General features: G+C 41.3%; 1 protein-coding gene across 2 annotated transcripts; it reads right to left on the bottom strand.

Annotated features, from left to right (window-relative positions):
* Positions 1-27505, bottom strand: CLSPN (claspin). 2 transcript variants are annotated; one of them, XM_059896888.1, is made up of 25 exons: positions 27430-27505; positions 23924-24032; positions 22948-23396; positions 22164-22325; positions 21407-21484; positions 21002-21074; positions 20329-20437; positions 19564-20141; positions 15131-15322; positions 12756-12994; positions 11630-11808; positions 11464-11528; positions 10351-10550; positions 9591-9745; positions 8029-8255; positions 7339-7450; positions 5953-6028; positions 5630-5733; positions 2571-2735; positions 2338-2459; positions 1962-2089; positions 1531-1636; positions 853-935; positions 421-582; positions 1-111 (listed from the first exon to the last, which is right to left on the bottom strand). In XM_059896888.1, exons 1-25 carry the CDS (start codon positions 27451-27453, stop codon positions 1-3), a joined length of 4008 nt encoding a protein of 1335 aa, XP_059752871.1. In that variant the 5' UTR covers positions 27454-27505. The 2 variants fall into 2 exon arrangements, with proteins under 2 accessions (XP_059752871.1, XP_059752879.1); XM_059896896.1 differs by lacking the exon at positions 15131-15322.

Here is a 27505-nt window from a genome sequence, read left to right on the forward strand (position 1 = left end):
TTAGCTTTCCAAGTATCTGAAGATGCTTTGCTTCGATCCTGAAGTGCTATCATCTGTTTTGAGGCGCTTAGGTAACGGGGATGTCATTAAAGATGGACCCCTTCTCCTTACCTAGAGAGCAGAGAAAGAGCCAACTCAAGACCTTCATACAAGTACTTAGCTTCAATTAGCTCTTAAGCAGCTCATAGTTAAATCACGGATCATTAGAAAAAATAGAAATTTTCCAGGCAAGTTTCAAAGCTGATTACTTACTGCAGGTAGCAATCCCCTTGTACCTTATTGGTAGTGCAAGATTAACACTGCAGCATTTAAGCCTTTAAGCCAGAAATATATATATATATTTTCAATTCAATTCAATTCATTCATTCATTCATTCACTCTGCTGTGGAGAGTCACCAAATCAGTTCTCAAATTCCCTACCCGAGGCTTAGATGATTCCTTTGCTGCCTCAGCCTTGACAGGAGAAAGTGTGTGGAAGACAAAGTTTCTTGAATTTCGGGGAGCACTAGGGTTGAGGTCAGACAGGGCAGCCAGTTTCTGAAGCACAGCTTTGGGCTGGTTTAGCAGTGAGCCCATCTTCAGCTGAGGAAAGAAGAGTCATCAAATTCCTGGTATCAAATTCCAAGTGCCAAGGGAAGAATGAGAAGTCAGCTCCTCCCTGCCTCCACCAGGTATTGAGGGGACACAGTCCTACCCTGCTCAAGTAGAAAAGAAATGGTAGGCTCCTTTGACATCTACTTCCATTTCTTGCAGCCACCTCCCTCCCCTAATGAAAGAGCATTCCCTTAACTTGACCCGGGCCTTTATAACACTGAAGATCATGACATCAGGCTAACAAGGTCCCCAACCAACCTGGTTGTCACTTCCCGGTTTGGTGGCTTCAAAAGGATTTCTGAATAAAGACTCTGATTCTTGAATAACCACAGTGCGACTGACTGAAAAGAAAAGACAGAGAGGCTTGTTCTGGACAAAGCTGCGTAGAATTACTTTTAAATCTAAACAAGCTAACAAGCCTTTAACTAAACCGATAAACTAAAGCCATAGGAGCTCTGATTATTTTATAATCATGACTTGAAAGTACAGTTAAGTGGCTTAAGAGAAGACAGACAACTCAGCTGAACTTATTGTCTAATTAACAGTAATAATAAGAAAAAACAAGAGTGGTAAGAGTGTTAAGGAGTGTTTAAGAGCTTCAGCTCTGGGGTTAGGCATATCTGGGTTCAAATTCCAGCTCTAACACTTAAGTATATAATCCTGGGCAACTGAATAAAGAAGCCAGAATTCACTCCTCTGAGCTGCCTTAGAACATAAAGCAAAACCAGCTACATATACTCACAATCACAATGTCGACTGCCCAATAGTCTAAGATGGAAAGAATACTGTCTCTCCCCATCTGAGGGACCTCTTTAAGATAACATTAGACACCAGCCCATGAGTAAGCTGCAAGAGCCCCTGAAGGCTGGAGTCACCTCTAAGGCTCCAGCACTAACAATCCAGGAGGCTAGACCCTGAGGAGGACTAAGAGCTCACCATTCTTCTGCAGAGCTTTGGCTGTAACTTTCTTGGCCAGCATCATAAACTGACTTTCTTCCCCAATCTCCTCTTCTTCTTCAGCTGCAATTTTCCCCTGCTGTGCCTGAAAACAAAAATCAGACAGCATTAACAGAAGCCCACAGCGCCCCCAAATAATTAGTATAGCCTGGAAGCTAGAGTACTTGGGACAGCATTTGTTTTCCTTTTTTGCAACTCTTTGTTGCTTTAGACAAAAAAAAAAGGATTTTGGACAAAAACATGACTAGAACTGCCCATGGTAACCTTCTCAAAGCACAAAAGAAAATTCAAGGATTAAAAGGGACAGCAATATATTGCCCAAGATTTTGACGACTATCATGACAAGCTGGGTGACGGAGTGACCCTCATAAGTAGGGTTGGAATAGGAGAATTTCTTGCAGGCTTCCTACCTGGTCCCGAAGCCACTGCTCTCGTTCAATTCGCTCCTTCCTCCATCTGGCTTCTGTCTCATCAAGCTGTTCTTCAGTCTGATCATCATCAGAGTCTCTGTGGAACAAGTCCATCTGGGAAGCATCATCTAAAGCAAAGAGTTAAGGCTATTAGCATTCTGCAATCCCCACAAGAGAGGGTGTCTCAACAGACACAAGTGAACCCTTTTCATTTACAATATATTGACACAAGCTTTTCCTATCCATTAATAGAAAATAAAGGTCAAGGCAAGGTCCTCCACAGCTACCTGCTATAGTTTTGATTTCCTCTTGCTGTCTTAAACTGGACAAACATGGAACTTATACCATCTGCTTCTAAAGGCAACAATCAAAATACCTATGTTTTTCCATCGGAATTTCCTCATTCGTCCAGGACCATCACTGTGCAGGTCCCCATCAGCAAGGTACCTTTCTTGGTACAAACGTAACTGTCGCTTATCATCATCCAACATTGTTTTCCTACAACAGGAGAAATATGGTGTTCAAAACCAGGACCCCTGTGGCTGGTTATAGGGCCTGCCTTAAGACATACCCCATTCATTATTCAGAAGGGCTTGCTGGGATACTGACATGTGTATTTTCTTGATTTGACTGTGCAGTTCCTCATCAGAAGGAAGTAATTCATCAATTACATCCTCTTCATATTCATCAAGCTCTTCCCCATCATACTCATCTTCACTTCCCACGTCACTCCCTGACACCTCTGCCTCATCCTCCAGGTATTTCTTTAATCTCCTGGAAAATTGAAAATTAGAAAACACAACAATGAATATACACACAGCAATGAGAAAAGCAGAACACAGAGCCATCTCTAATAACAATAAGATTAAATTAATAATAATAATACAGTTTGATAATACTTAAAAGTCTATTATTTAATATATACTGTGTGCCAATAACTGTGCTTTTGGAGCATTACTGCGTTATCTCAGGGAGGGGTATTATTATTCCCTTCAATTTTCAGTTGAAGGAACTAAGACTCAGAGAGTAAACAACTTACCAATGGTCACATAGCTGGGAGGCAGCTGAGCCTGGATTCATCCTAGGCTGGTGACTCTAAAGCCAGAACTCTCAATCTCCTCTATATATTTGGGACATACCTGCCAGAAGGTTCAAACTATTTTGTCTTCTATTTAAGCTTACCAGCTTCAGGAGACAGACTAGAGATAGTATAGTATGGAAAGGTAATAGACTGGGGTCTTCTTACAGCCTGCCAAATCTTGACCCTCAAATTAGAGGTATGACTGAAGCTCAGAGTTACTAGTAATCAAAACCACTACAAGTTAGTTTTTCTGACTTCAGCTCACATCGAGAACAAATCTGCTGTCATCTGAGTTCAAAGTGCTGTCACCTATGGTCATGAGTGGCAGAAGCTTGATGGCTTTCTGAAGGCTGATTTAAAGCTGAGTTCCTCTAACTCCTAGGGTTCCTGAAGAATTCCTTCAGGGGCCAATAGCCACTAAGCTTCTCAATCTTCCCATCTACCCTCTTTGAGCAGTTCAATTTTTAGCTGCCATTCTTTATAAGATTTCATTTGAACAAAGGACTCTATAGTTAAGTAAGGTTTAAGAACCATTGCCTTAGGAAAAAAAATCTATAGATGGCCCAAAGCTGTATGAATAGTTAATTTGACAGGTGACAAATTAGAAGCCCAAACTGATCTCAATAGAATGGAATGATGGGCTAAAAACAACAAAATAAATCTAATAAGGATCAATATGATGTCCTATATTTGAATTCCAAAAGTCATCCACAAATAATAAAATGTGGAATACCTATTAAAATGGTTTTTATAAAACCTTCAATATCAAGGAAAAAGGCTTACAGATATGGTAAGCAGGAAAAAAAAGCAAGATACAAAATTGTACATACAAAAAAAATTGTACAGGGCTTCCCTGGTGGCGCAATGGTTAAGAATCTGCCTGCCAATGCAGGGGACACGGGTTCGAGCCCTGGTCCGGGAAGATCCCACATGCCGCAGAGCAATTAAGCCCGTGCGCCACAACTACTGAGCCTGTACTCTAGAGCCTGCGAGCCACAACTACTGAAGCCGGCATGCTACTGAAGCCCATGCGTCTAGAGCCTGTGCTCCGCAACGAGAGAAGCCACCACAACGAGAAGCCTGCGCAATGCAACGAAATTAGCCCCCGCTTGCCGCAATTAGAGAAAGCCCATGTGCAGCAAAGAAGACCCAACACAGCCAAAAATAAAATAAATAAAATAAATAAATTAAAAAAAAAAATTGTACAGATCTCAACCACATAAAAATATATGCCTGAAAAAAAGTTATGCGGTAATAATAACCACCACCACCACTTTCACAAATATCCTGGACGGTGGACATGGATGACTTTTTTTTTTTTTTGGCTGCTTTGGGTCTTCGTTGCTGCAAGCGGGCTTTCTCTAGTTGCGGTGAGCAGGGGTTACTCTTTGTTGTTGTGCGTGGGCTTCTCTTTGCAGTGGCTTCTCTTGTTGCAGAGCACGGGCTCTAGGCATGCGGGCTTCAGTAGTTGCAGCACTTGGGCTCAGTAGTTGTGGCTCTCGGGCTCTAGAGTACAGGCTCAGTAGTTGTGGCACACAGGCTCAGTTGCTCCGCAGCATGTGGGATTGTCCCGGACCAGGGATCGAACCTGTGTCCCCTGCATTGGCAGGTGGATTCTTAACCACTGCACCACCAGGGAAGTTCCTGGATGACTTTTTATTTATGTCTTTCTGTATTCTTTGAAATATTCCAAAATAAATGGCTTACTTTCATGATCAAAACGACAACAAAGGGACTTCCCTGGTGGCGCAGTGGTTTAGAATCCGCCTGCCAGTGCAGGGACACGGGTTCGAGCCCTGGTCGGGGAGGATCCCACATGCCGTGGAGCAACTGAGCCCGTGCACCATGACTACTGAGCCCACGTGCCACAACTGCTGAGCCCGTGCGCCTGGAACCTGTGCTCCGCAGCAAGGGAAGCCACCGCAGTGAGAAGCCCGTGCACCACAATGAGGGGTGGCCCCTGCTGGCCGCAACTAGAGAAAGCCTACATGCAGCAACGAAGACCCAATGCAGTCAAAAATAAATAAATAAATTTACAAAAAAATTTTAAAAAATGAAAAAAAAAATCACTATATAAAAAAAAAAAAAACGACAATAAAATATTAAAAAAATAAAGGGGGGTCATTTGCCTGAGACTAGGATGAGGAAAACCTGGAATGACAGTAATTCATAGGAAAAAAGACATGGGGAATTTAGTCATCTACTAGATCCTCAGGATCTACAGTGACTCAGCTCTTATGCTCTTTGGTTACTTTATAAGTAGTATGCAACCAGAACAAGGGATGTGGTTGTACCACTATATAGAGCAGAAGTCAGACCACACCTGAAGATAAAGAGAGTATCCATACATGTGAAGAGTCTGGAAGCAATGTCACGTGAGAAACAGCTGAAGAACTAGGGATGTTTAGTATAGAAATCACTTGAGGAGGACGTGACCATCTTTGAATACTCAAGATATCACGTAAATGGATTTTATTCAATCTGTGTTAACCACAAAAAGCAAAAATAGAACCAGCAAATGTAGCAAGCTACAACCCAACTGTCAGGAGAACTTTCTTGCAACTGAAGGAAGGGACATAACACCTACATTTGCCTTTTCAACTTCTCGGATTGCTGCAGGAGGTCTTCCTCATCATTATCTTCATGGTCTTCTAGGGCCGGGTCTTCATTGTCAGAGTCACTGTGTTCATCCTGCAAAATCATACAGTATCACATGCAAAGTTACACAGAATAAAATGTGTCCTCAACTAAGACAGGAATTTATAAACTTCTGCCCAAACATTTCATTCTAGGAAATTGCTTCTGATAACATGCCAAACAGAATTCTCAAGAACTCAAACTACAAAACAAGCAAACACAGCAGCAATACATGGAGTTCAGTTGTGATTACTCTGTCCCCTTCAAACTCACCTCATCACTATCAAATTCATTATCATTTGGGACAAGCTGAAAGTCTCCAAATTCCTCCTCTTCACCTTCTTCTTCCCTAAAATGCAAATCAACAAATCAATAAACAAGTTGAAGGCAAACTACAAGCAGTCAGCCAACTTAGGAATTGAAAATATTTTATAGCACCAACAATCTCTTCAAGAAACAGGAAACGAGATATCTTGCCTTTAAAAAAATTTTTTTAATTGTGATAAAATACACACAACATAGTTTACTATCTTAACCATTTTAAGTGTACAGTTCATTAGTGTTAAGTACATTCACATTGTTTGCAACCAACCTCCAGAACTCTTTTCATATACAAAACTAAAACTCTATACCCTTTCAATAGCAACTCCCCATTCTTTCCTCCCCACAGTCCCTGGCAACCACTCTTCTACTTTGTGTCTCTATGAATTTGACTACTCTAAGTACCTCATGTAAGTGGAATCGTACAGTATTTGTCTTTTTGTGACTAGCTTACTTCACTTAGCATAATCTCCTCACAGTTCATCCATGCTGTAGCATGTATCAGAATTTCCTTCCTTTTTAAATGCTGAATATTATTCCACTGTGTATGTATCCACTTGGGATCTTCCACCTTTTGACTATTACGAATAATGCTGCAATGAACATGGGTGTACAAATATCTATAACAGACGCTGTTCTCACTTCTTTTGTGTATATACCCAAAAGTGGAATAACTGCTGGGTGTGAGGTAGTATCTTATTATGGTTTTGATTTGCATTTTCTTTTCTTTTTTTTTTTTTTAAATAAATTTATTTATTTTATTTATTTTTATTTTTGGCTGTGTTGGGTCTTCGCTGCTGCGCACAGGTTTTCTCTAGTTGCGACGAGCAGGGGCTACTCTTTGCTGCAGTGCGCGGGCTTCTCATTGCGGAGCACGGGCTCTAGGCGCGCGGGCTCCAGTAGTCGCAGCACACAGGCTCAGTAGTTGTGGCTCACAGGCTCTAGAGCACAGGCTCAGTAGTTGTGGCGCATGTGCTTAGTTGCTCCGCAGCATGAGGGATCTTCCCGGACCAGGGCTTGAACCTGTGTCCCCTGCATTGGCAGGTGGATTCTCAACCACTGCGCCACCAGGGAAGCCCCTGCATTTTCTTAATTATTAGTGATGTTGAGAACTTTCATGTGCTTTTTCTTGCCTTTTTTTACCCTGTTCCCCACCAACTAAATGAAAGCATTATAATTTCCTTACTATGCAAATATGAGACTCAAACAGACCGCAAGACTCTCAGACAGGATATGAAGCCCCTAAGATGACCATTTATTCCTGAGCCCAGAGAACCTACCCCAGTATTTTATCAGAACACCGGACTTGCCAAGTTCCCTCCAATCACTGAGACTCACCTGTCTGTTGGGAAAGAGCCTGAGCAAAGAGCAAGTGCTTCTTCCATTGGATCACCCAGACTGCTCTCCTTCTCCTGCTTATTTAACTCTGATGGAGCCAGAGTAGAGACATCTACATCACAATGAAGAAAAAGATTTGTCACCAAGAAATGACAGCTTTATCCTCTCTCCCCAGCCATCTGAAGACATGCCGGCTCAACACAGTTCTAAGGTAAGCTTGCCAAAAAGAGCTCACCATTCATTCATTCAACAAATCCTTATTTAGTGCTTACTATGTGCCAGGTGCCAGGGAGACAGCGGCAAACAAAACAAAGATCGCAGCTCCCAAACAGCTTACATTCTAGCAGGGGTGTGAGGGGTAGAAAGGGGTGTGCAGGTGGAAGTAATAAGTTAGCATTTATATGAAATTTTCTATGCAGCAGACACTGCTCTAAGCTTTGCACATATATTAGCCATAAATGACAAGTCATATGGCCAAAGCTAAAGCAGTTTTAAGTTGATACTTCACCACTCTAAGAAAGTAAGAGCTCTAAATGTCAGGAGCTAAGCAGTGAATTCAACCTATGCTCAAGAATCTACCACAGCTCTGTTTTCTGTGAACTTCTCACCTGACAGTAAGGGGCTTCTTTTCAAGGACACTGACTTAAGATATTTGGCTGTGGTGAGCCTGACGCTCTGTTGGATAATTACCCTGAGAAGTAAATTTCCCTGAACAAAGATCCAGAAGTTCCTCCATGTTCTCTTTCTTGTCGCTCTTCCTGGACAGAGGTTTTTCAGCCTGAGATGTGAACTTCCCTGTACACAAATCCAGCAGCTCATCCATGTTGGCGTCCATGGCGTTCTCATCCATACTGGCCAATGGCAATCGAGGCTTCAAAGCTTGGTACTGATTCCTGTGGTTTCTAACATTTAAGAACCTACAAGCCCAATGAAGAGTGTAAGAAATTTTCTAGGAAAAAAACAAAGTGGTGGGTGAAAAGCCCGAACTCATTTCCAGTACCGAAGTTAGAAGCTGAATCCTGAACCAGAAGACAAGAGTGTCACACTTTAGCCTGTGACAATCTAAAGAGGGAGGGGGAAGTTTATGAAAGAATAAAGGCTATTCAAAAGGTAAAGGGTATGGGACTTCCCTGGTGGCACAGTGGTTAAGAACCTGCCTGCCAATGCAGGGGACACAGGTTCATGCCCTGGTTCAGAAAGATCCCACGTGCTGCGGAGCAACTAAGCCCGTGCACCACAACTACTGAGCCTGCGCTCTAGAGCCCACGAGCCACAACTACTGAGCCCGCAAGCCACAACTACTGAGGCCATGTGCCACAACTACTGAAGCCCGCGCACCTAGAGCCCGTGCTCCGCAACAAGAGAAGCCACCACAACGAAGAGTAGCCCCCACTTGCCGCAACTAAAGAAAGCCCATGCACAGCAACGAAGACACAATGCAGCCAAAATTAAAAAGATAAATAAATTTATTTTTTTAAAAAAGCCAATTCTAAAAAAAAAGGTGAAGGGTAAAGGATAATTTTTGGCTTCAAATGGTGCTAGAGTAGGGCTTGGTGTTATGGCCGTGTAATGTGCCACAGAAGTGTCAATTCTCAATCCCATCCAACAATCCTAACATAGTAGGATGGATGCAGAGAAATCTGATGACCTTGTAAGAGCTACGCATGTCAAACAATGCAGAAATTGAAGGATCAGAATGCCAGCAAGGCTATTTACTTTTTTTTTTCTTTTTAATAAATGTATTTATTTATTTATTTATTTATTTTTGGCTGCGTTGGGTCTTCATTGCTGTGCGCGGGCTTTCTCTAGTTGTGGCGAGCGGGGGCTACTCTTCGTTGCGGTGTGCGGGCTTCTCATTGCGGTGGCTTCTCTTGTTGCAGAGCACGGGCTCTAGGCGCCCGGGCTTCAGTAGCTGTGGCTCGCGGGGTCTAGAGCGCAGGCTCAGTAGTTGTGCGCACGGGCTTAGTTGCTCTACGGTATGTGGGATCTTCCCGGACCAGGGCTCGAACCCGTGTCCACTGCATTGGCAGGCAGATTCTTAACCACTGCGCCACCAGGGAAGCCCAAGGCTATTTACTTTTAATTTTCTAGACAGACTTTGTTCAAACGTGCGGAATGTAATACTAATGGTCTGTTCACCTCTCTTTCTCAGAAGAGAAAGCACAGATGGAGCGACAGAAGCTCACTTTATTTTTAAACAAAATTAAGCAGTACCCAGCACCATCCACCCACAGAAACATAAAACTACCTACCCATCTGCATCCAACAGTTGGCTCTGAGTGTCATCTTCTAAACAGAACTGGAAGTCTCCTGCTCCTAGGAAAAGTGTCTTAGGCTCTGGGGAGGCGTTATACAGATCCTGGGAATCCTCTATGGGAAGTGAAGGCTCAGACAGCTTTCCTGAACTCTGGCACCAAAACAAAACCAAACAAAAACAAAACATTTTACAAATGTCATTCACTGTCATGACAACAACAGAAGTTGCTATTTGTAAAATTTAATCTACTCTCAGGCAATTGCAGTTGAGGAGGACAATGCATAGCCAAGAGGAGCATAAAGAAAAATATCTTCAAGAAAGTAAGAACCTTGGATGAGGCTTGTTTTTAATACACAAAGCGGGGGACTTCCTTGGTGGTGCAGTGGTTAAGAATCCGCCTGCCAATGCAGGGGATACGGGTTCGAGCTCTGGGCTGGGCAGATCCCACATGCCGCGGAGCAACTAAGCCCATGCGCCACAACTACTGAAGCCCGCGCGCCTAGAGCCCATGCACCGCAACAAAGAGTAGCCCCCGTTCCCCACAACTAGAGAAAGCCCGCGTGCAGCAACAAAGACCCAACGCAGCCAAAAATAAATAAATAAAATAAATTTATATATATATAAAAATACACAAAGGGGTGGATTTTTTAAACTAAACATACACAATGTGGTGGGAGTTGTTGGCTTGGACACACTTTATTTAGCAATGTGGGAAGCAAAAGCGGAAGGAGATTAGAAAACCACTGCCATCTTACCTTAGAAGCTGAGCTGACCAAACTGGCTCGAAATAGTCCAGGGGAAGGAGATCTGAATCCTCCTGCTGTAGGGAAAAGACTGGCCCCACGGCCTGTTTGTCTGTTGCAAGGCTGATAGGATGGAATTGTGGAGCCTATCAGCTCAAAGCTGCTATTGTGGCTGCTCTCCTTTGTCAATAATGAGCATGAATCATCTTCATCTAAAGAAAAATAACTTTTAAGTGCATGATTCCAGAAATAAGTTAGATTTGTTTAGGAAAAAGAGTTGAGAATGAAATTGTCAGGTAAGACCCATTGGCAAACCTCTCAAGTTACAGGTTCCAAAACATTACATTAAAGGTTAATTACGGGGGCTTCCCTGGTGGCGCAGTGGTTAAGAATCCGCCTGCCAATGCAGGGGACACGGGTTCGAGCCCCGGTCCGGGAAGACCCCACATGCCGCGGAGCAACTAAGCCCGTGCGCCACAACTACTGAGCCTGCACTCTAGAGCCCGCGAGCCACAACTACTGAAGCCCGCGTGCCTAGAGCCTGTGCTCCGCAACAAGAGAAGCAACCGCGATGAGAAGCCCGCGCACCGCAATGAAGAGTAGCCCCCATTCACCGCAACTAGAGAAAGCCCGCGTACAGCAACGAAGACCCAACACAGCCAAAAATAAATAAATAAAACAAATAATTTTTTTTTTAAAAAAAGGTCAATTATGGTACTAAGATAACATTATATAATCAGGGTTTATCACTGTGAGCTAAGTGACACCTGAAAGTTCCTGTCTTTCTACCTAATGCCTATGATCACTCTCTCCATTATCCAATCACTTACACATCTTCCTTTGATCTACATATGATAGAAATGTTTCATGTTTCGTTCAATCAACACATACTCATTAAGGACCTATTACATGCTCATGGTCAACTGTAAAGAAAATGCATTTAAGTTTTCAAAAACTGGACCAAGAAAAATATTCTAATTCATAAATTCCTGTCATTGCCACAGTTAAGACTGGGAAAAGTCCACTAGGGTTCCAAAAAATGGAACCTTAAGGAATTGTAGTCCTTAAGTGTCAAAGCTGGAGGATCAGAGAAAAGTCACGTTCTGCGAAAGAGTCACTACTTACCTAGTTTGTTAGGTCTTTTGCCTGAGTTTTCATCTATTTCTGATTTTTCTTCACTAGCAGAGTAACTACAAAATAAGAAGGTAAATTGTTTGAGTATCTGTTTCTGCTTCTTACTAGAGGGGCAAATACCAGGGAATCTTATCTTTCCTTAGAGAGAATTACTTACCCCATCTTGGAAGAGTTGTCCTTAAATAGAAGGAAGGTAGAATCTGACAAGAGAGGCTTGGGGACAGAGAGAAGGCCAACTGACTTGCCAATTTCACCATTGCCATCATTGTTTTCTTTATCCATTTCTTTCTCATCTTTGGTTTCTATTTCTTCACTACCGAGAAGGAATTCTGCAATCTTTACCAATCACACAACCCAAAAACAGAATAATACAAGTCAAAAAATTTAAAAGCAAACACACTGTTAGCCTGAAATATGGCTGCTTAGTTACAAGTCACATCTTAAATCTGAAAAGGTAAACCTGAAGGAAGCTCGGCCTAACCATTATCATTAACACAATTTACGCTGACACTTCTAAAGCTCTTTTATACTTATGTTACTTTACCTTTACCCTCCCCAAACTGCCACAAGATCATGAAAGAACCGGATTATCATGTTATTGAGTCAATGAGAGGTTACATGGTTAGCCTGAGATTGCAGGACAACTACTGACCTCCAGCCAACCACAAACTATGACATCCTGCACAGTTCAGCCACGGCTTTCCTCTTCCTTTACCCAGGGTTAAACATTAACCAGTTCTTTTAAATAACTCCAGTGTTCAAACAAGGATGATTTCTTTTTTCTAATACCAAAAATCCTATCATCATCTGTCTTATCTAGGTGGAAAACAATACTATAGAAAAAGGGCAAGAGGCCCTTCTACAAATACCTTCCTCAACAAAGAATGAAATTAACTCAGGAAGGTCTCGGCCTGTCTGAGAATTTATTCCAGACCTCAACCTGGCCAAGGTTAAAAGTACTTTTTATTGTCAATAGAGAAACCTAAATGAACAACAAAGATAAAAGTCTCTATTAATACAAAGCCATTTCGATATTAGCATGATAGCGCAATATGTAAACCAACAGGTAGGAGCCAAGGCTATGGCTCTGTGAACTGCAGGTGTTCCGTGGTGCTGAAAGGACTGAAAGCACTAATATTTAAGTACATATGAGCTACATTTATCTCTGCCCCTGAAATCTCTTATACAATTGAACATGCTCATTATATTCTTGCTCAAATCTGATTTTTCTCTCTTCCTTATTCATCATGACCTAGTAACGAAATCACATAATTGCCAGAAACCTCCTGATTGCCTTCTTCCTCCTCTTCCTCCTCTTTCGCCTCTTCTTCCTCCAAAGCTTCCTCTCCCTCCTCTTCTCCGTCTTCCTCGGACTGATCCGTCATTTCTTCCTCCTCCTCCTCTTCTTCAAATCCATCTTCATTATCTAACTTGAGTAATGCTTGGCGCTTTTGGCGTTCCTCAGACCTTCGGAGTTTCATTGCTTCTTGCAGCTTAGCTTTCAGCACCTGAAGCTTTTCCCCTGAACAGAAATATGAAGAGATGCTTTAGACGTAATGACCAACTACACACTACAACAACACAAATGTCCACTTTAGGCAACTCCAGAGGTGTTCTAGACACATCCCAAAAGGAAAATCAGAGACCTTAGGAGTCTAGGCTTTTGTTACCTTAACAAATGGAGAGTATCATGAATTGAATGTAGGAGATAACTTCCATAATTATGTTCTATACCCTGGGATAATATATTACAGAGATTATAAAATTATTATTTAAAAGGGTAAAAAAATAAAAGATGTGTGGGAGGGAGTGGGCCTTCAAGAGTCTCTGGTTCAGAAGCCATGAAGGAAAATATTGATAAATTTATCCACATTAAAGAAAAAGAGAAACAACTCAAGAGTAAAATGGGCAAACAATATGAACTGGTAGTTCACAGAAAAATGAACATATATTGTAAATAAAATTAAAAATAATGCTTAAGGGCTTCCCTGGTGGCGCAGTGGTTAAGAATCCGCCTCCCAATGCAGGGGACACAGGTTCGAGCCTTGGTCCAGGAAGATCCCACATGCCGCGGAGCAACTAAGCCCGCGAGCCACAGCTACTGAGCCCGCAGGCCACGACTACTGAAGCCCATGCACCTAGAGCCCGTGCTCTGCAACAAGAGAAGCCACCGCAATGAGAAGCCCATGCACCACAATGAAGAGTAGCCCCCGCTCGCCGCAACTAGAGAAAGCCTGAGCACAGCAACAAAGACCCAATGCAGCCAAAAATAAAATTAAAAATTATTTTAAAAAATAATGCTTAAACATGTATACACTGATGTGTATAAAATTGATGCCTACTAAAAAAAAAATGCTTAACATCACTTCTCATTAGAAATACAAATCAAAATAATGAGATACCATTTTTTATATATTTGGCAAAAATTCGAAGGCTTGATAATATCCGTTATTAACCGGAAGAAACAGGAACTCTTATACACTGTGATTCAGAGTGTAAATCGGTGCAACTATTTTGAAGGACAACGGGATGATATATATATATATATATATATATATATTTTTTTTTTTTTTTTTTGGCTCACTGATTCCACTGTAAGGAATTTTGCATCAAAATTTACTAACATATATCTGATACTAGGACACAATATTGTATGAAATACCAAAACTGAAACAAACACAATGTCCATTAATAGGAGTATGGTTAAACAAATCATGTTATACTTGCACAATGGAATATCACGCAGCTGTTAAAAAAAAAAAAAGCCCCCAAAGCAATATGTGTATCTGAACTCTTGAGTTAGGTGGTCTGGATTAGGCTGCTAGCTCTACTGCTTACTAGTTATATAAATTTGAGCAAGTTGTTTAAATGCTTTGTATATCAGTTTCTTCACATATAAAATAAGGACACTAATGTTATTTACTGTAAAGCACCTAGAGCAGTGCCTGGCAGAGAGTATAAGTGTTCAGTGTCTCTCCCTCTCTCTCTCCCTCTCACTCACACACACTCACACACACACACACACACACACACACACACAATGGCATATGCATATGAATTTTCCCAGAACACACAAGAAATTGTTAAGTTGCCTTTGGGAAGACTAATTTTTCATTTTATACCTTTTCCTCAGTGTTTTAATTTTTTTCTATGTGATATATTACTCGTATTTTCAAAGTGGGAGTGGAAACAACAGACCTGTCCCTAAAACAGATTACAAAGCAGAATGCACAGTATGATTGCATTACTGTTTTATTTTTTAAACAGACATGTACTGTCTGTTTAAAAAATACACACAAAAAGTTTAAAAGGATATAAAACATGGTTACAGAAGATGTCTCTGATAGAGAACTGTAGAAGTTTTTTGTTTATTCCACGTATTTTCTACAATGGATTTTTTTTTTAAACAATAAGACAAAGGCTAGTTTAAGAAATAATTCCTCTTACCCACCCCACACAACTAGGTAATGCTACACACATGAATCATGCTAGAGGTACTGCTGTCCCATCTCCAAAGTCTCCAAGGAAAAAGATTCTATAACGTCTCACTATAGGGTCTTCAGTAGCCATAAAGACCTGCCAGAGTACCAAGAGTGAGGCACCCATCCCCGCCCCCAGCCAAAAAAATAAACAAAGAAACCCCCATGAACGCAAATACCTGGTTTTGTGTGGCTTGCTCCATCCAGCTTCTCAGCTGCCAAAGTCACAGGTACCACATCTGCCTTGAGCTCTTCCTTTCCATCAGTGCCCACATCTTTCACTATGATGTTCACATTCACCTTCTGACCAGCCCTGGGTTTGGCTGCTGGATTAGCATGCTTCCAGAAACGCTGCTTCAAGGCTTCCAGTTCTAAACCAAACGCCAACCAGTAGGTCAGTTTGCCTTTAAGATTCCAGTTAAGAATTACAAGCTATGTTTTTGAAGTTCAACAAACTTGTAGGGAAAAAAACACACACAGAGAAATACCAAAATCTCCTTTGCTACTGACACCTGTGTCCAATTCATATAACAACCCAAACTAATGGACTGCTATAACTTCCTCAATATACTTCAAAACTCATTTTAGGGTAGAAATTTACAATGAAGTTTCTAAATATGTGCAATTCCTCAGGGAGATCAGCTCGGTGCTTTGTGACCACCTAGAGGGGTGGGATAGGGAGGGTGGGAGGGAGACACAAGAGGGAGGAGATATGGGGATATATGTATATGTATAGCTGATTCACTTTGTCATGAAGCAGAAACTAACACACCATTGTAGAGCAAGTATACTCCAATAAAGATGTTAAAAAAATAAAAATAAAAATAAATATGTGCAATTCTTTTTAAAAAAGTATTAAGCTGGTAGAAAAAATACCATACTCCTCAATTATTCAAGGGCTTAATTTCTCATGGGTTTCACTCTCCTTTTAAAAAATTCCCTTTTTTGAACATTTCACTGCTTAATAGCAATCTCACTAAATATGAGTAAGGTCAATTTAAAAAATGGAAAAAGAAAATAACAATCAATGCAATGAGTGATGTAACTCGCGGCAGGACTGGAAAAGTTTCTTCGTGAAAATTTTACAGATATAATCAGTACAATCAGAAAGGAAATCCCAGTTAGAAGTGGTCCCTGTACCACACGCCCAACTTGTATATAAACAGGAATATGAATATACACACACACACACACACACGTAGTATGAGTTCAATGGTCTAATAGCAACAGGGCCTTTCCCTTCTTCCCCCCTGCTATTGCTCAGAACTTTCTTTCCTTTCTCCCTCAGCTAGCTGTTACCTCTCTCATTCTGTTTAACAATTCAATCATACCATAGTGGGATCTGGTGTAAAAGAGCTGACAGAAAGGAAAGGAGAGGAAGAAAAGCTCCTTTGGGGTTGAGGGATACTGGCTATTTTCACATGCCGTGCGTTCTCTTCCATGATAAAATGTCCAAGATACTCCAAGTTTGGCTCTTTTTCTAAAATGTGCTCAAATCATACTTTAGTAGTTTTGTGCTTAGCATGTAGATGTGGGTTTTCCCTCCTTAGAGCGTCTTAGTAGAAAAAGAGAAGAACTGGAAAGAAACCTTTTTATTCTGAGTCCCTAACATTATTTATTAGTAGAAAAAATCCAATTCCAAAGGATGGCATGTTTACATTGCAAACCAAAGAGTAGGGAGAGAAGCTATAAGTCTGCATCCCATTTTATATTATTTCAGTAAGTTGGAAGCAACAGGTAGTGGCAATGGAAAGGGAACAGAAATAGGCAGCTCATCACTGGTGCCAAGAGAATAAAAGAAGTGGAAGGGAAGATTACTCAGGACCTTAAATAAGAGTGAGGCAGGAGTTGCCTTCATTCTTCTGGAGAAAGCCAGATCCCTCAAAACTCTTCATCCCCCAACCCACTGGAGCACCCCTTTTCCTTGCCCTTTACTACATGACTCAACCACCACCCTCCTCACTATAGAACCCCTGTTCAAGCTCCTCTCTCTCCATCAGTCTTTTCCCAACACCTTTCATCTCCTCTCTAAGTGACAAGTCTCTGCTCCAGCTCATGTCTCCACCTGAAAGCCCTGCATGATCTGGCCTCTAGTCACCAACCTCCTTGCAATCTTCACTTCAGCTAACCAGAGCTTTCTCTTGTCTTTGTGTCTTTTGTAGGTCTGTCCCCTCCACCAAGAAAGCCCTCCCTCACCTCTCTGCCTTCGTATCTCCTACTCAGCTTTCAGGACTCAGCTCAGGTATGAGATCCTTTCAGAAGCTTCCCTGACTCCCTGTGAGGAACTCTTTCTTGAGGCTCAAAGCATGCACAGCACTTAACATGCAATTTTTCTGCCTGTTACTCCTACTAGACTTTAATTTCCCTGTGAGAAGGGACTACATCTTACTTGCATACACAGCACCCAACACCATGTTAAATAAAAGTTTATTGCATGAATGAATAAATGTTGATCCTAACTTCATATATTATGAAACAGGCTGATCTGGAAACCCAATATTCATGTCAAATACTATTTCTGAAGGAAAACATATTCTGAGTTAGAAATAAGTGCCTACTATGAGCCAGGCATTGTGCTAGTTCCCTGTATAAGCCAAGTGTAATGTTGGAAAAATTACCCAACCTCTCCAAACCTCAGGCTCTTCATTTGCAAAATAATATCTGGGGCTATGAAAATTAAGAAAGATAACTAATGGGGCTTCCCTGGTGGCGCAGTGGTTGAGAATCTGCCTGCTAATGCAGGGGACACGGGTTCGAGCCCTGGTCTGGGAAGATCCCACATGCCGCAGAGCAACTGGGCCCGTGAGCCACAGCTACTGAGCCTGTGCGTCTGGAGCCTGTGCTCCGCAACAAGAGAGGCTGCAATGGTGAGAGGCCCGCGCACTGTGATGAAGAGTGGCCCCCGCTCGCCGCAACTAGAGAAAGCCCTCGCACAGAAACGAAGACCCAGCACAGCCAAAAATAAATAAATAAAATAAAAGAAAGATAACTTATAAAAAGATCTATCAGTGTCTAATATAGTAGGTATGCAAAAAAAAGGTTTCTTCCCTTTTCTGTTTCTCAGTCTGAGACTGTTTAGAAAACTTCTAGTCCCATATAACAAAATTTCACAGTATTAGTATAGTAAGTACTCAAAAAGTTCTACCGCACCTTTTAGTCTGAGACTATTTAGATAACTTCTAGTCCCACACAACAAAACTTTCCCTCCCTGTTCCGGGCAACAGCTTATTCCCACGCTTCTTTGCTAATAGAGCTATGCTAGTTGTTACAAAACCCTTCCACCCCCCCAACTGCTCCGGTCAAACTGACTTACACGTCCTCCCAATATGCACCACACAGAGCTCTTTCTGTCCCTTCTAAGAACGTCCTTCTCTCCACTTCCACAAAGTCCACCCATTCAATCAACAAAGACTGATACTGTGGCTGACCTAGCACCTGCCAACCATATGTTATTTAATGAAGGAGAGTCTTGATGTAAATAATTTCACTAATAATAGAAATAGCCACCACTTGAGTGCTTCTTTATGCTATCCACTTGTATGCGTTATTTCAACAAATCTTCACTAAAGCCCTGTGAACCAGATAGCGTTATTTCATTTTTTTAAAAAGATGCCTTGGAGAGGTCAAATAGCAGACTCAAGTTTAAACAGTGAGTAGTGTAATCCAGATTCAGATCCCAACCTTGCTATAGATCCTAAGCTCTTAATTATCATATCACATTGCAGAGGAGGGAAGAGGGAACACCTAATTTTACCGACAAGTCAGGAAGTCTACCCAATGTGGGTAATACTTGATTTCTCTCTTGAAGGATCATTCATTCACTCTTTCATTCATTGAGTAAACATGGCTGCCTACAATGTGTCATCCACTGTGGAAGCACGGGGGACAGAGTAAGGAATAAGCCAGAAGATCCCTACTCAAAGTATAAAGGGGAAGGTAGTGAACAAGTAATTACATCCACTTATTCTTTAATCACCTATTGTAAGAAACTTATCCCTCCTCTTTACTCCTATGATTCTTTACTCTAAATGTTTCTTTCAGCAAAGAATACTCTCCCTTTTCTCCATGTTATTTAACTTTTTCCAATTATCAGTGACACATGTTCATGATAGAAGATGTCACTTCCTTGTATTACTGTTATTTGCCTACTTATCTCCCCCGCTACAGCGTAAGTACCTTAAGTGTAGGATAAATGTCAGATTTCTCAAGTATGCCTTACAGCAACTTGCATGTAGTGGATAGTTTAATACTTGTTGAATGAATGAAAAGAAAGAAAAGAAATTCAGTTTTGCAAACAATTTGCTGAACCAAGATATTTCTAACTGTGAAAAACTGAATAATGCTTTTATCAGTCATACCATAAAACAACAGCAATGTACCCTGCTTTGTACATTAACTATCAACAGGTTTCCATTTAAACAAGGTTTAGAACATTCTAATACCCTGCCAAATGTATCTAAATGATTTCTATCTGGTATCTGGTACATCTGTAGAATAAGACCATGTGTGATTATTTGTTTCTGCTGTATTCCCTGTCCTCCACAGTGGCAAATAATAGAAAGCTGCCAGAACAAATCACTTTAGAGAAGCTCCTCACAATTCAAAGGATTACCTCTGTTGGTTTCAGGTTCTTCAAGTATCACAAAAGAATCTTTGTCGGCACCCAGCCGAGGTTGAATGAAAACATCTACTCCCAGTTGCTTAAGTCTATCCACAGTGAACCTCCTCACTTTCTCAGGTGGCACCACTGCGGCTGATTTAGTTTGTTGGCTGGGCTCTTCCACCTTCTCATCTGCTTCTGTTTTTTTCAGGCCTTCTTCTTCCTCCAGGGCACAAGGTTCAGGTGCCACAAGCCCTCCAGCCTGATACTCCTCACTGTCCTTATTCCCAAGGAAGCTGCATTCCTGTTGTGCCACCGAGATGTCCCCAGGTGAAGGTCTAGCATCACTCTGCTCCTGTTTCTCGGGAATTTCTAGCTCTTCACTTCCTGTCAAATCCTTACTGCAAGACTCATCTGATCCAGTAGTAATCTGGGGTTCCTTTGAAACTGCAGGGAGTGCATTAATTTCCATTTCATATCCTGCACCTGTTGTCTGCTCAGAATCTTTGCTATGGTGGTCACTATTTATCTCAGTTGTATTTTCAATGTCTGTGATTTCTTTGTGATGGCTTGCCTGATACTTAGATGACCTAGAGAAGGGAAAATAACCTGGAGTTGAAAATTATCCTAAACGTGAAACATTCTTATCCCTTAGCACGTAATGAATTGGTTAAATCAATTTTAAGGAAGTGAGGAATCTGAACTCTTTACAGCAGGTGTTTGCCTCAAAACTGAATATTTATGAAAATTATAATCACAAGGAAAGAAGGTTCTTACTTCAGTAGCGCCATGGCATTTCCCTGGCAAGTGGGCCGGGGTTTACGTTTGAAGAATTCATGAACAGTTTTATTCTCAGGCATATGATATGGAAGATTAAGTGCAGACTCTATAAAATGGAACAAAACAAGCAAATACATATACTGTACATTCTGAAATGTCACTTTACATTCAGTTAACTAAACAACCAAAGCCATCACCAGAAATAGAAAACAATCCTGCCTTTAATAAAAGCAGGATCCAACTACAAAAAATTCCCTGAAGACAAGTGGCTTTTAAAACTAGCTGTGAAATCAAATTGATCCAGTAAGTTTTTTAAAACTAGAGATTCTTGGACCCCATTTCAAGCCTACTGAATCAGAATTTCTGTGGGGCCTAAGAATTTATAAATTTGAAAGGTTTGTAAAAGGGATCCTGATGCAGCCAGGCCATAGACAATCCTTTAAAAAACTCCCTCATTACCACCACTACAGTTCAGGAAGTTTTCTCAGTTTATACTAATGTTCCAGGGGCTTCAGAACAATGGCCATTCATCAAGATCGATTCTAAACTTGATTATTATAATCTCATTCATATTAAGATTGTTAAAAAAAAAAGGAAAGTCCCCAACATCCAAGTTGAGCTTACAAAGAAATGTGATTTGCCTCAGTGTTTACCATACTGGTTTCTTTACCTCGAATAAGGCGCTGAGTCTCACTATGCAATTGTTTTAATGCTTCCTTACTTAACTTGGCTGCTTTTCTTTCCTTAAAGAAAACAAAAAGTGAGACTACATTAATGCTATTATCCAGAAAGATTGATAGATATTCATCCCTTAAAAGTCTGCTCTCTCCAAGAAAAGAGGATGGAGAGGGAACAGTAAGCATTAAAAAGATCAAAACAATATAAACTTCAGGAGCTCATTTATTTGCAAGTCTCATAGAATTAATTCAATCCAATTCATATTTGTGCCCCTACTATGTACAAACCAATATCCTGGGAATCAGGGTAATACGATAGACACAATAAAATTCCTGAAAAACCCACAATCGCCTGGGAAAAGAGCTCAACATGACAACTATATAGGGCTCTATGTCACCTTCCTCGTGGTGCCTTTTGATAACTCAGTTTCTTCTTCAAGTGAATAGACCTCACTCTCCAAAGATGGTTCCTTTTTCTAAAAGAGAAGATTGCAAATGGATTAACAGGGAAAAAAATTAAACTGACACAAGAGGATGTTGCTTACGCAAAGACTGCTTCTGCACTCCAACATCACATCATGCTACATTAATGATAAATCAATAATTATCAAATATAAAATGTTAGACACACAGCATCCTCTAATGCCTAGAAAACACATTAGTTGTCTCCAATGGAGCTTGGGCCCTCATTTCTTACACCTCTATATTACATCTTTCCCTAAGGAGGGACAATGACTTCCAGGAAGCTAATCTCAGGAAGGATGATTATGCTTCCAAACACTCAGGACAACGATGCTTTGACTGATGCTTCTCTTTGATACCCTTCCTGAAACCCTATAGGTTCATTTCCTAGAGGCCACCAGATTATAAAATTTACATCTCTGACCCCTTTTTTACCTGTTTCTTACAAAACATAAAGTATCTTACTTTCCTCAACATTCTTATTAGGGCAATGAAAATACTAGTTTCCAAACAAGGTAGCACGTCTATCACTTGTACTGCATAATTCCAAAATTAACAGCTGAAAAACTTAAATCAATTGACATGTGTTTTTCTTCAGTTAAAAAAAAAATTAAGGCTCCAACAGTAAGTCAGAAAACAAAGCAAAGGTTAGAAGCAGTGGGTTAGCTCTAATTGCAGTCATCTTTTACTTGCCTTGTGCTTTTTTACTTTGTTTTTCACAGCTGCCCTTATTGATTCTAATGACTCTTCATCTTCTAATGGAGAGTTATTTTCCTCCTCCAACCCAGTTTCAAAAAGGTCTTTATCCACAAGTAGACAGCCACTGTCATTAAATAGCTGTTTCACATCATCTTCCTGGGTAACACAAAGAAAAAGCAAGATCCAATCATTTTCAAATCCAATGTTTTACAACACCATATAGCAATTTGCATCAGGACAGAAAAAGCTCATGCTTCATCAACAGACAAGTATATGGCATCCTAGAACATTATCACTGGTTCCTAATCCATAGTCATCCTTTGAAGTCCATTCTGTGATTTTACACAATTGTCCAAAACTAACTTAATAAATAGTACACTTGTTTTTGAAAAGTCAATTAAGTACTTCATTAAGCAACTAGCTTATAAAATTTGAGGATGGTTTTTCTAGTTAGCAAACAAGACTTTTGACTGATGGAGGCATGAAAAATCCTATGAAAGTTAATTTTCATCAGATCAGAAACAGCAAAGAATAACTCCACGTGCTCACAAAGAAAATCAGAAACCCATTTATTTGGAAGGTGTCCTCTTACATCCAAAATGAAGAATGAGACCAACGGATTTGAAATCACATACCTCATTGCACGACAATCAACTCGAAGGTATATTCTGAGTGCAGAAACAACCTCAGGAACTAAAAGCAACTTTTTTTCCTAAAAGCAACTTTTTCTAAAACATTAACCTGCCTTAGAAACAGCAAATTATTCTTTTAAATGTACCTCATTTTTTGTTTCCTTCTTTTTCAGCTGCCTAATTTTCTCCATCTTTCTCTCCTCTTTCTCGAGTCTTCGCTTTGATTTTACTTTTGTTTTTCCTCCAATTCCTTCTTTATCATGTATGGGTTTTTTGGAAATCTTTCTGTCAACTGTAAAATCCACAGAGTTTTCAGATTGGAGACTCAGCTCTAAGCAAGGTGTCACCTGGGTTTCAAGATTTTCGTGACACAAAGACTCCTCGATGTCACTCTCATCACTGTTCACCAGAGTTCTGTAAATCCTTCTGACTTTTCCATTTTTTCCGGCATGTAAGTTCTCCTTATCTTCCTCCTCAATATCGTCATAGGTAGTTTTCTCTGGAGAGGCATTTGTGCCCTCTCGTTCAGAATCACTCTCTTGTAGCACCTTCCTGCTTTTCAATTTCTTACTCACAAATATCTCTTCATCTGAATCTGGAGGAAACACAATTTTTTTTAGAGTCTACCGTCACTTGGCCTTCTTCCTAGTCCCTGTACTCCTCAAAAAACATATCCAATTATCCAAGTGATATATCACCTTGTGAAATTATGTAACTAACACTAAGAACTGATTGTAGCAAAGCAAATCTAAAAATATATTTTTAAAAACATTTTCCCTGGAAAAATATCTCTTACTAAGAAATGTAATTATATATATTTACAATGTGTAAAGCTGTTCTGATCCTTCTGGCAGGTGTTAAAAGTCCTTTTATTATAGGATGAATGCATTTAACCAGGCAATATGGTATCTTCTAGACACTTTATACATTCAATAATATAATAGAAATGGTTATTTTCAAAAGGGTACAAGCACTATTATTTTGCTTTTATAATAAACAGAACAAACAAGGTTAAGCATTAATAATTTAATAAATCAGAGAATAATGAAATTAATCCAGTCCCCTTACAACCCAAGCTCCCACATTCTATTCCTAAAAATAAAAGTACTGACTGTTACAAACCTTGTTCACTCAAAAGCCCAACTGTTTCACAGCTGCCCTGTCCACTGTCTGAAGGACTATCTGCTTCTTCTTGTGAAATGAGTTTTGAATCATTGATTTCTAGGTGAACCTAGAAAATAAGAATATACTTTGTATTAACCAGCAGGTGACAGAAAGCTCTAAGTACATAAAGTTACACAAATTATCATGGGATCATCAGGCTGAAATAAGGAAAAACCAATACAGTGGCGTAACAAAAGGATGACATTAAGAATTACTGGACAGGACTTCCCTGGTGGCACAGTGGTTAAGAATCCGCCTGCGGGCTTCCCTGGTGGTGCAGTGGTTGAGAATCTGCCTGCCAATGCAGGGGACACGGGTTCAAGCCTTGGTCTGGGAAGATCCCACATGCCGCAGAGCAGCTAGGCCCGTGAGCCACAGTTACTGAGCCTGCGCATCCGGAGCCTGTGCTCCGCAACAAGAGAGGCCGCGACAGTGAGAGGCCCGCGTACCGCAATGAAGAGTGGCCCCCACTTGCCACAACTAGAGAAAGCCCTCGCACAGAATCAAAGACCCAACACAGCCATAAATAAATAAATAAATAAATAAATAAAAATTTAAAAAAAGAATCCGCCTGCCAATGCAGTGGACACGGGTTCAATCCCTGGTCCGGGAAGATCCCACATGCCGCAGAGCAACTTAAGCCCGTGAGCCACAACTACTGAGCCTGCGCTCTAGAGCCCGAGAGCCAAAACTACTGAGCCCATGTGCCACAACTACTGAAGCCGCACACCTAGAGCTTGTGCTCCACAACAAGGGAAGACCCCGCAATGAGAAGCCCACGCACCGCAACGCTCGCAGCAACTAGAGAAAGCCCGTGCGCAGCAACGAAGACCCAATGCAGCCAAAAATAAATAAATAAAATAATTTATAAAAGAAAAAAAAAAAGAATTACTGGACAAAAAAACAAACTAAAATTCATTGTTCACCTTTGAAGGATATTATAGGCCAACTCTTTGAGTTATGGTAAATAAATTTAAAGAATCAAGCACTTATTGCGTTTTACTGTGAACTGTTTCTCAGTGTATCCAAATGACATGATAAATGACATCACAGAGAGGCAATCCAGATGTGGGAAACTCTATAGGTCAAACTCTGTGGTTTCTTTAACAGTAAATTGCAAGAAAAAAAAAGAGGGAGGGGGACTTATAAAGAGAGTTAAGATATTTACACACACATATCACCGACTGCAATATGCAGGCTTTGTTTGGATCCTAATTCAAACAAACTGAAAGTATATGTATGAGTCAAAGAAATCTGAACACTGATTAGCTATTTAATATCAAGCAATAATCCTAAATTTTTTAGGTATGGTAATAATATAGTAGTTATCTTTTTTGGAAAGCCCTTACATTTTAGAGATTCATGATGAAATATCTGTGGATGAAATATGTGTGGAATTTGCTGCCAAATAATCCAGTTAGGGGGGAACTGGGTGGGGGTATAAATGAAACAAGATTGGCATGATTTGATAATTGCTGAAGTTAGGTGATGGGTTCATTATAACAGCCTTTCCATGTTTATGTCTGAAATTCAGCCCCCCCCAAAAAAATTTTTTTAAGTCACAAGTGAAAAATCTAAGGAGACGGGGGTATGTTGGGTGACTTGACTAGTTAGTGACCAAGCTTAGTTCATAGAACTCTGAATCAACTTATTAATAAGGGGGAAAATACATCTGTAATGTAATAGGTCACAAGGCCTCACCCTAATGGTTTCTCAAACAACTATTAAATTGATTTGAATGTTTAGTACAATTATTAAAATTATAACCAAAAATAACACAAATGGAGGAATATCACTGAGGATCATGATGTATGTGCTGATGATCCTCCCAACAATGGAAAGCAGTAAGACAATTTGTGGATATGGAAACTGAGTTCAGGTAACCACATAGCTCAATACATGGTGATACTCTTTTTTTTTTTTTAATAGATTGACTGATTGATTGATTTTTGGCTACGTTGGGTCTTCGTTGCTGCCCGCGGGCTTTCTCTCATTGCAGCGAGCAGGGGCTGCTCTTTGTTACGGTGTGCGGGCTTCTCACTGCGGCGGCCTCTCCTGTTCCGGAGCACGGGCTCCAGGCACACGGGCTTCAATAGTTGTGGTGCGTGGGCTCAGCAGTTGTGGCTCATGGGCTCTAGAGCGCAGGCTAAGTAGTTGTGGCACACGGGTTTAGTTGCTCCGCGGCATGTGGGATCCTCCCGGACCAGGGCTCGAACCCGTGTGCCCTGCATTGGCAGGCAGATTCCCAACCACTGCGCCACCAGGGAAGCCCCATGGTGATACCCTTAATCACTGTATTCTAGGCAATCTGCAGCAGAACCAGCAACAGTCAGGACCAGGAACAGGGTGAGGCTAGAAGGTCTCAAAACACTCAGCAATCAAGATATTTTAGTGCAATATTAAAATAAAAAATCAAATGGGCAAATTATGACTCATGAGGTCAGCTGCTTGCTTTTGTAAATAAAGTTTTTTTGGAACCAGGGCCAGGATGAGCGTGAGGTGAGTGAGACAGAGTAGTGCAAACACAGGGTCGGATCTTGTCTTCATTTCAAAGTTTGATATTTTGTTCAAAATCAAATAATGGAATTTTTTGCATTAATTTTTATTTTTAAAATACTGCATTAAAATATTATCTTGAACCACAAGGTCCTACTGTATAGCACAGGGAACTCTATCCAATATCCTGTGATAAACATAATGGAAAAGAATAAGAAAAAGAATGTACATATATGTATAACTGAGTCACTTTGCTGTACAGCAGTAATTAACACATTATAATTCAACTATACTTCAGTAAAAATAAATTTTTAAAATTATCTTGAAGCGCCCCGTTAAATTTTGCTCCCAAGACGAGTGTCTCACTCCAGTCCCAGCCCCAGAAAAGAACACAGATCTGGAAACAGATGTCGTTTCTACGCCAATTCCGACAGCGACCAGCCAGTCACCTCCCGGAAGGCTCCGAGACTGGTACCTTCACCTCTCGGGACCCTGTGTGATGACCTCAAAGGCCTCTTCCAGACCCAAGTTAGAAGTCTCTAAGACTCCCGCCGTCCATTTACAGTTAATGCTGCCCCTCACCCTAGCGGCCCGGTTCGGCCTGGTCCTTCCTCCTTTTTGGGGCGCAGTTGGAGGAAGAGCTTCCGCCGCAGGAAACGCGCCAAAGGGGCGGGATGAGCAGGCTGAGCAGAGGCTGGCGGCGGGCTGCGCGCGCCGCAAAGACCAGGAGCAACCTCCCCGAGGGGACCGAGGCGCGGGGACCCCAGCGCCGGGATCGGCCGCGGGGTCCCGAGCGCGCGGGGCCCGTGGTTTTATCTCCGCGGGGCCGCGACGCCGAGCTGCCGCGGTGCACGTAGTCCTCCCAGCCTCCACGACCCACTCGGCCGGCTCGACCCCTGCCCCACCCCACCCCACCCCTCCGCGCCGGGCCTCCGCAGCTGCAGATAGAGGCAAGTGCATAAACTCACCTCGGAAGCCACTTCGCCCGTCATGACTCCGGCCTCCGCAGCGCGCCGCTCGGGAAGAAGCTGGTCTCCGCTTCCC

The sequence above is a fragment of the Balaenoptera ricei genome, chromosome 1 (assembly GCF_028023285.1).
Source record: "Balaenoptera ricei isolate mBalRic1 chromosome 1, mBalRic1.hap2, whole genome shotgun sequence".
Lineage (NCBI taxonomy): Eukaryota > Metazoa > Chordata > Mammalia > Artiodactyla > Balaenopteridae > Balaenoptera > Balaenoptera ricei.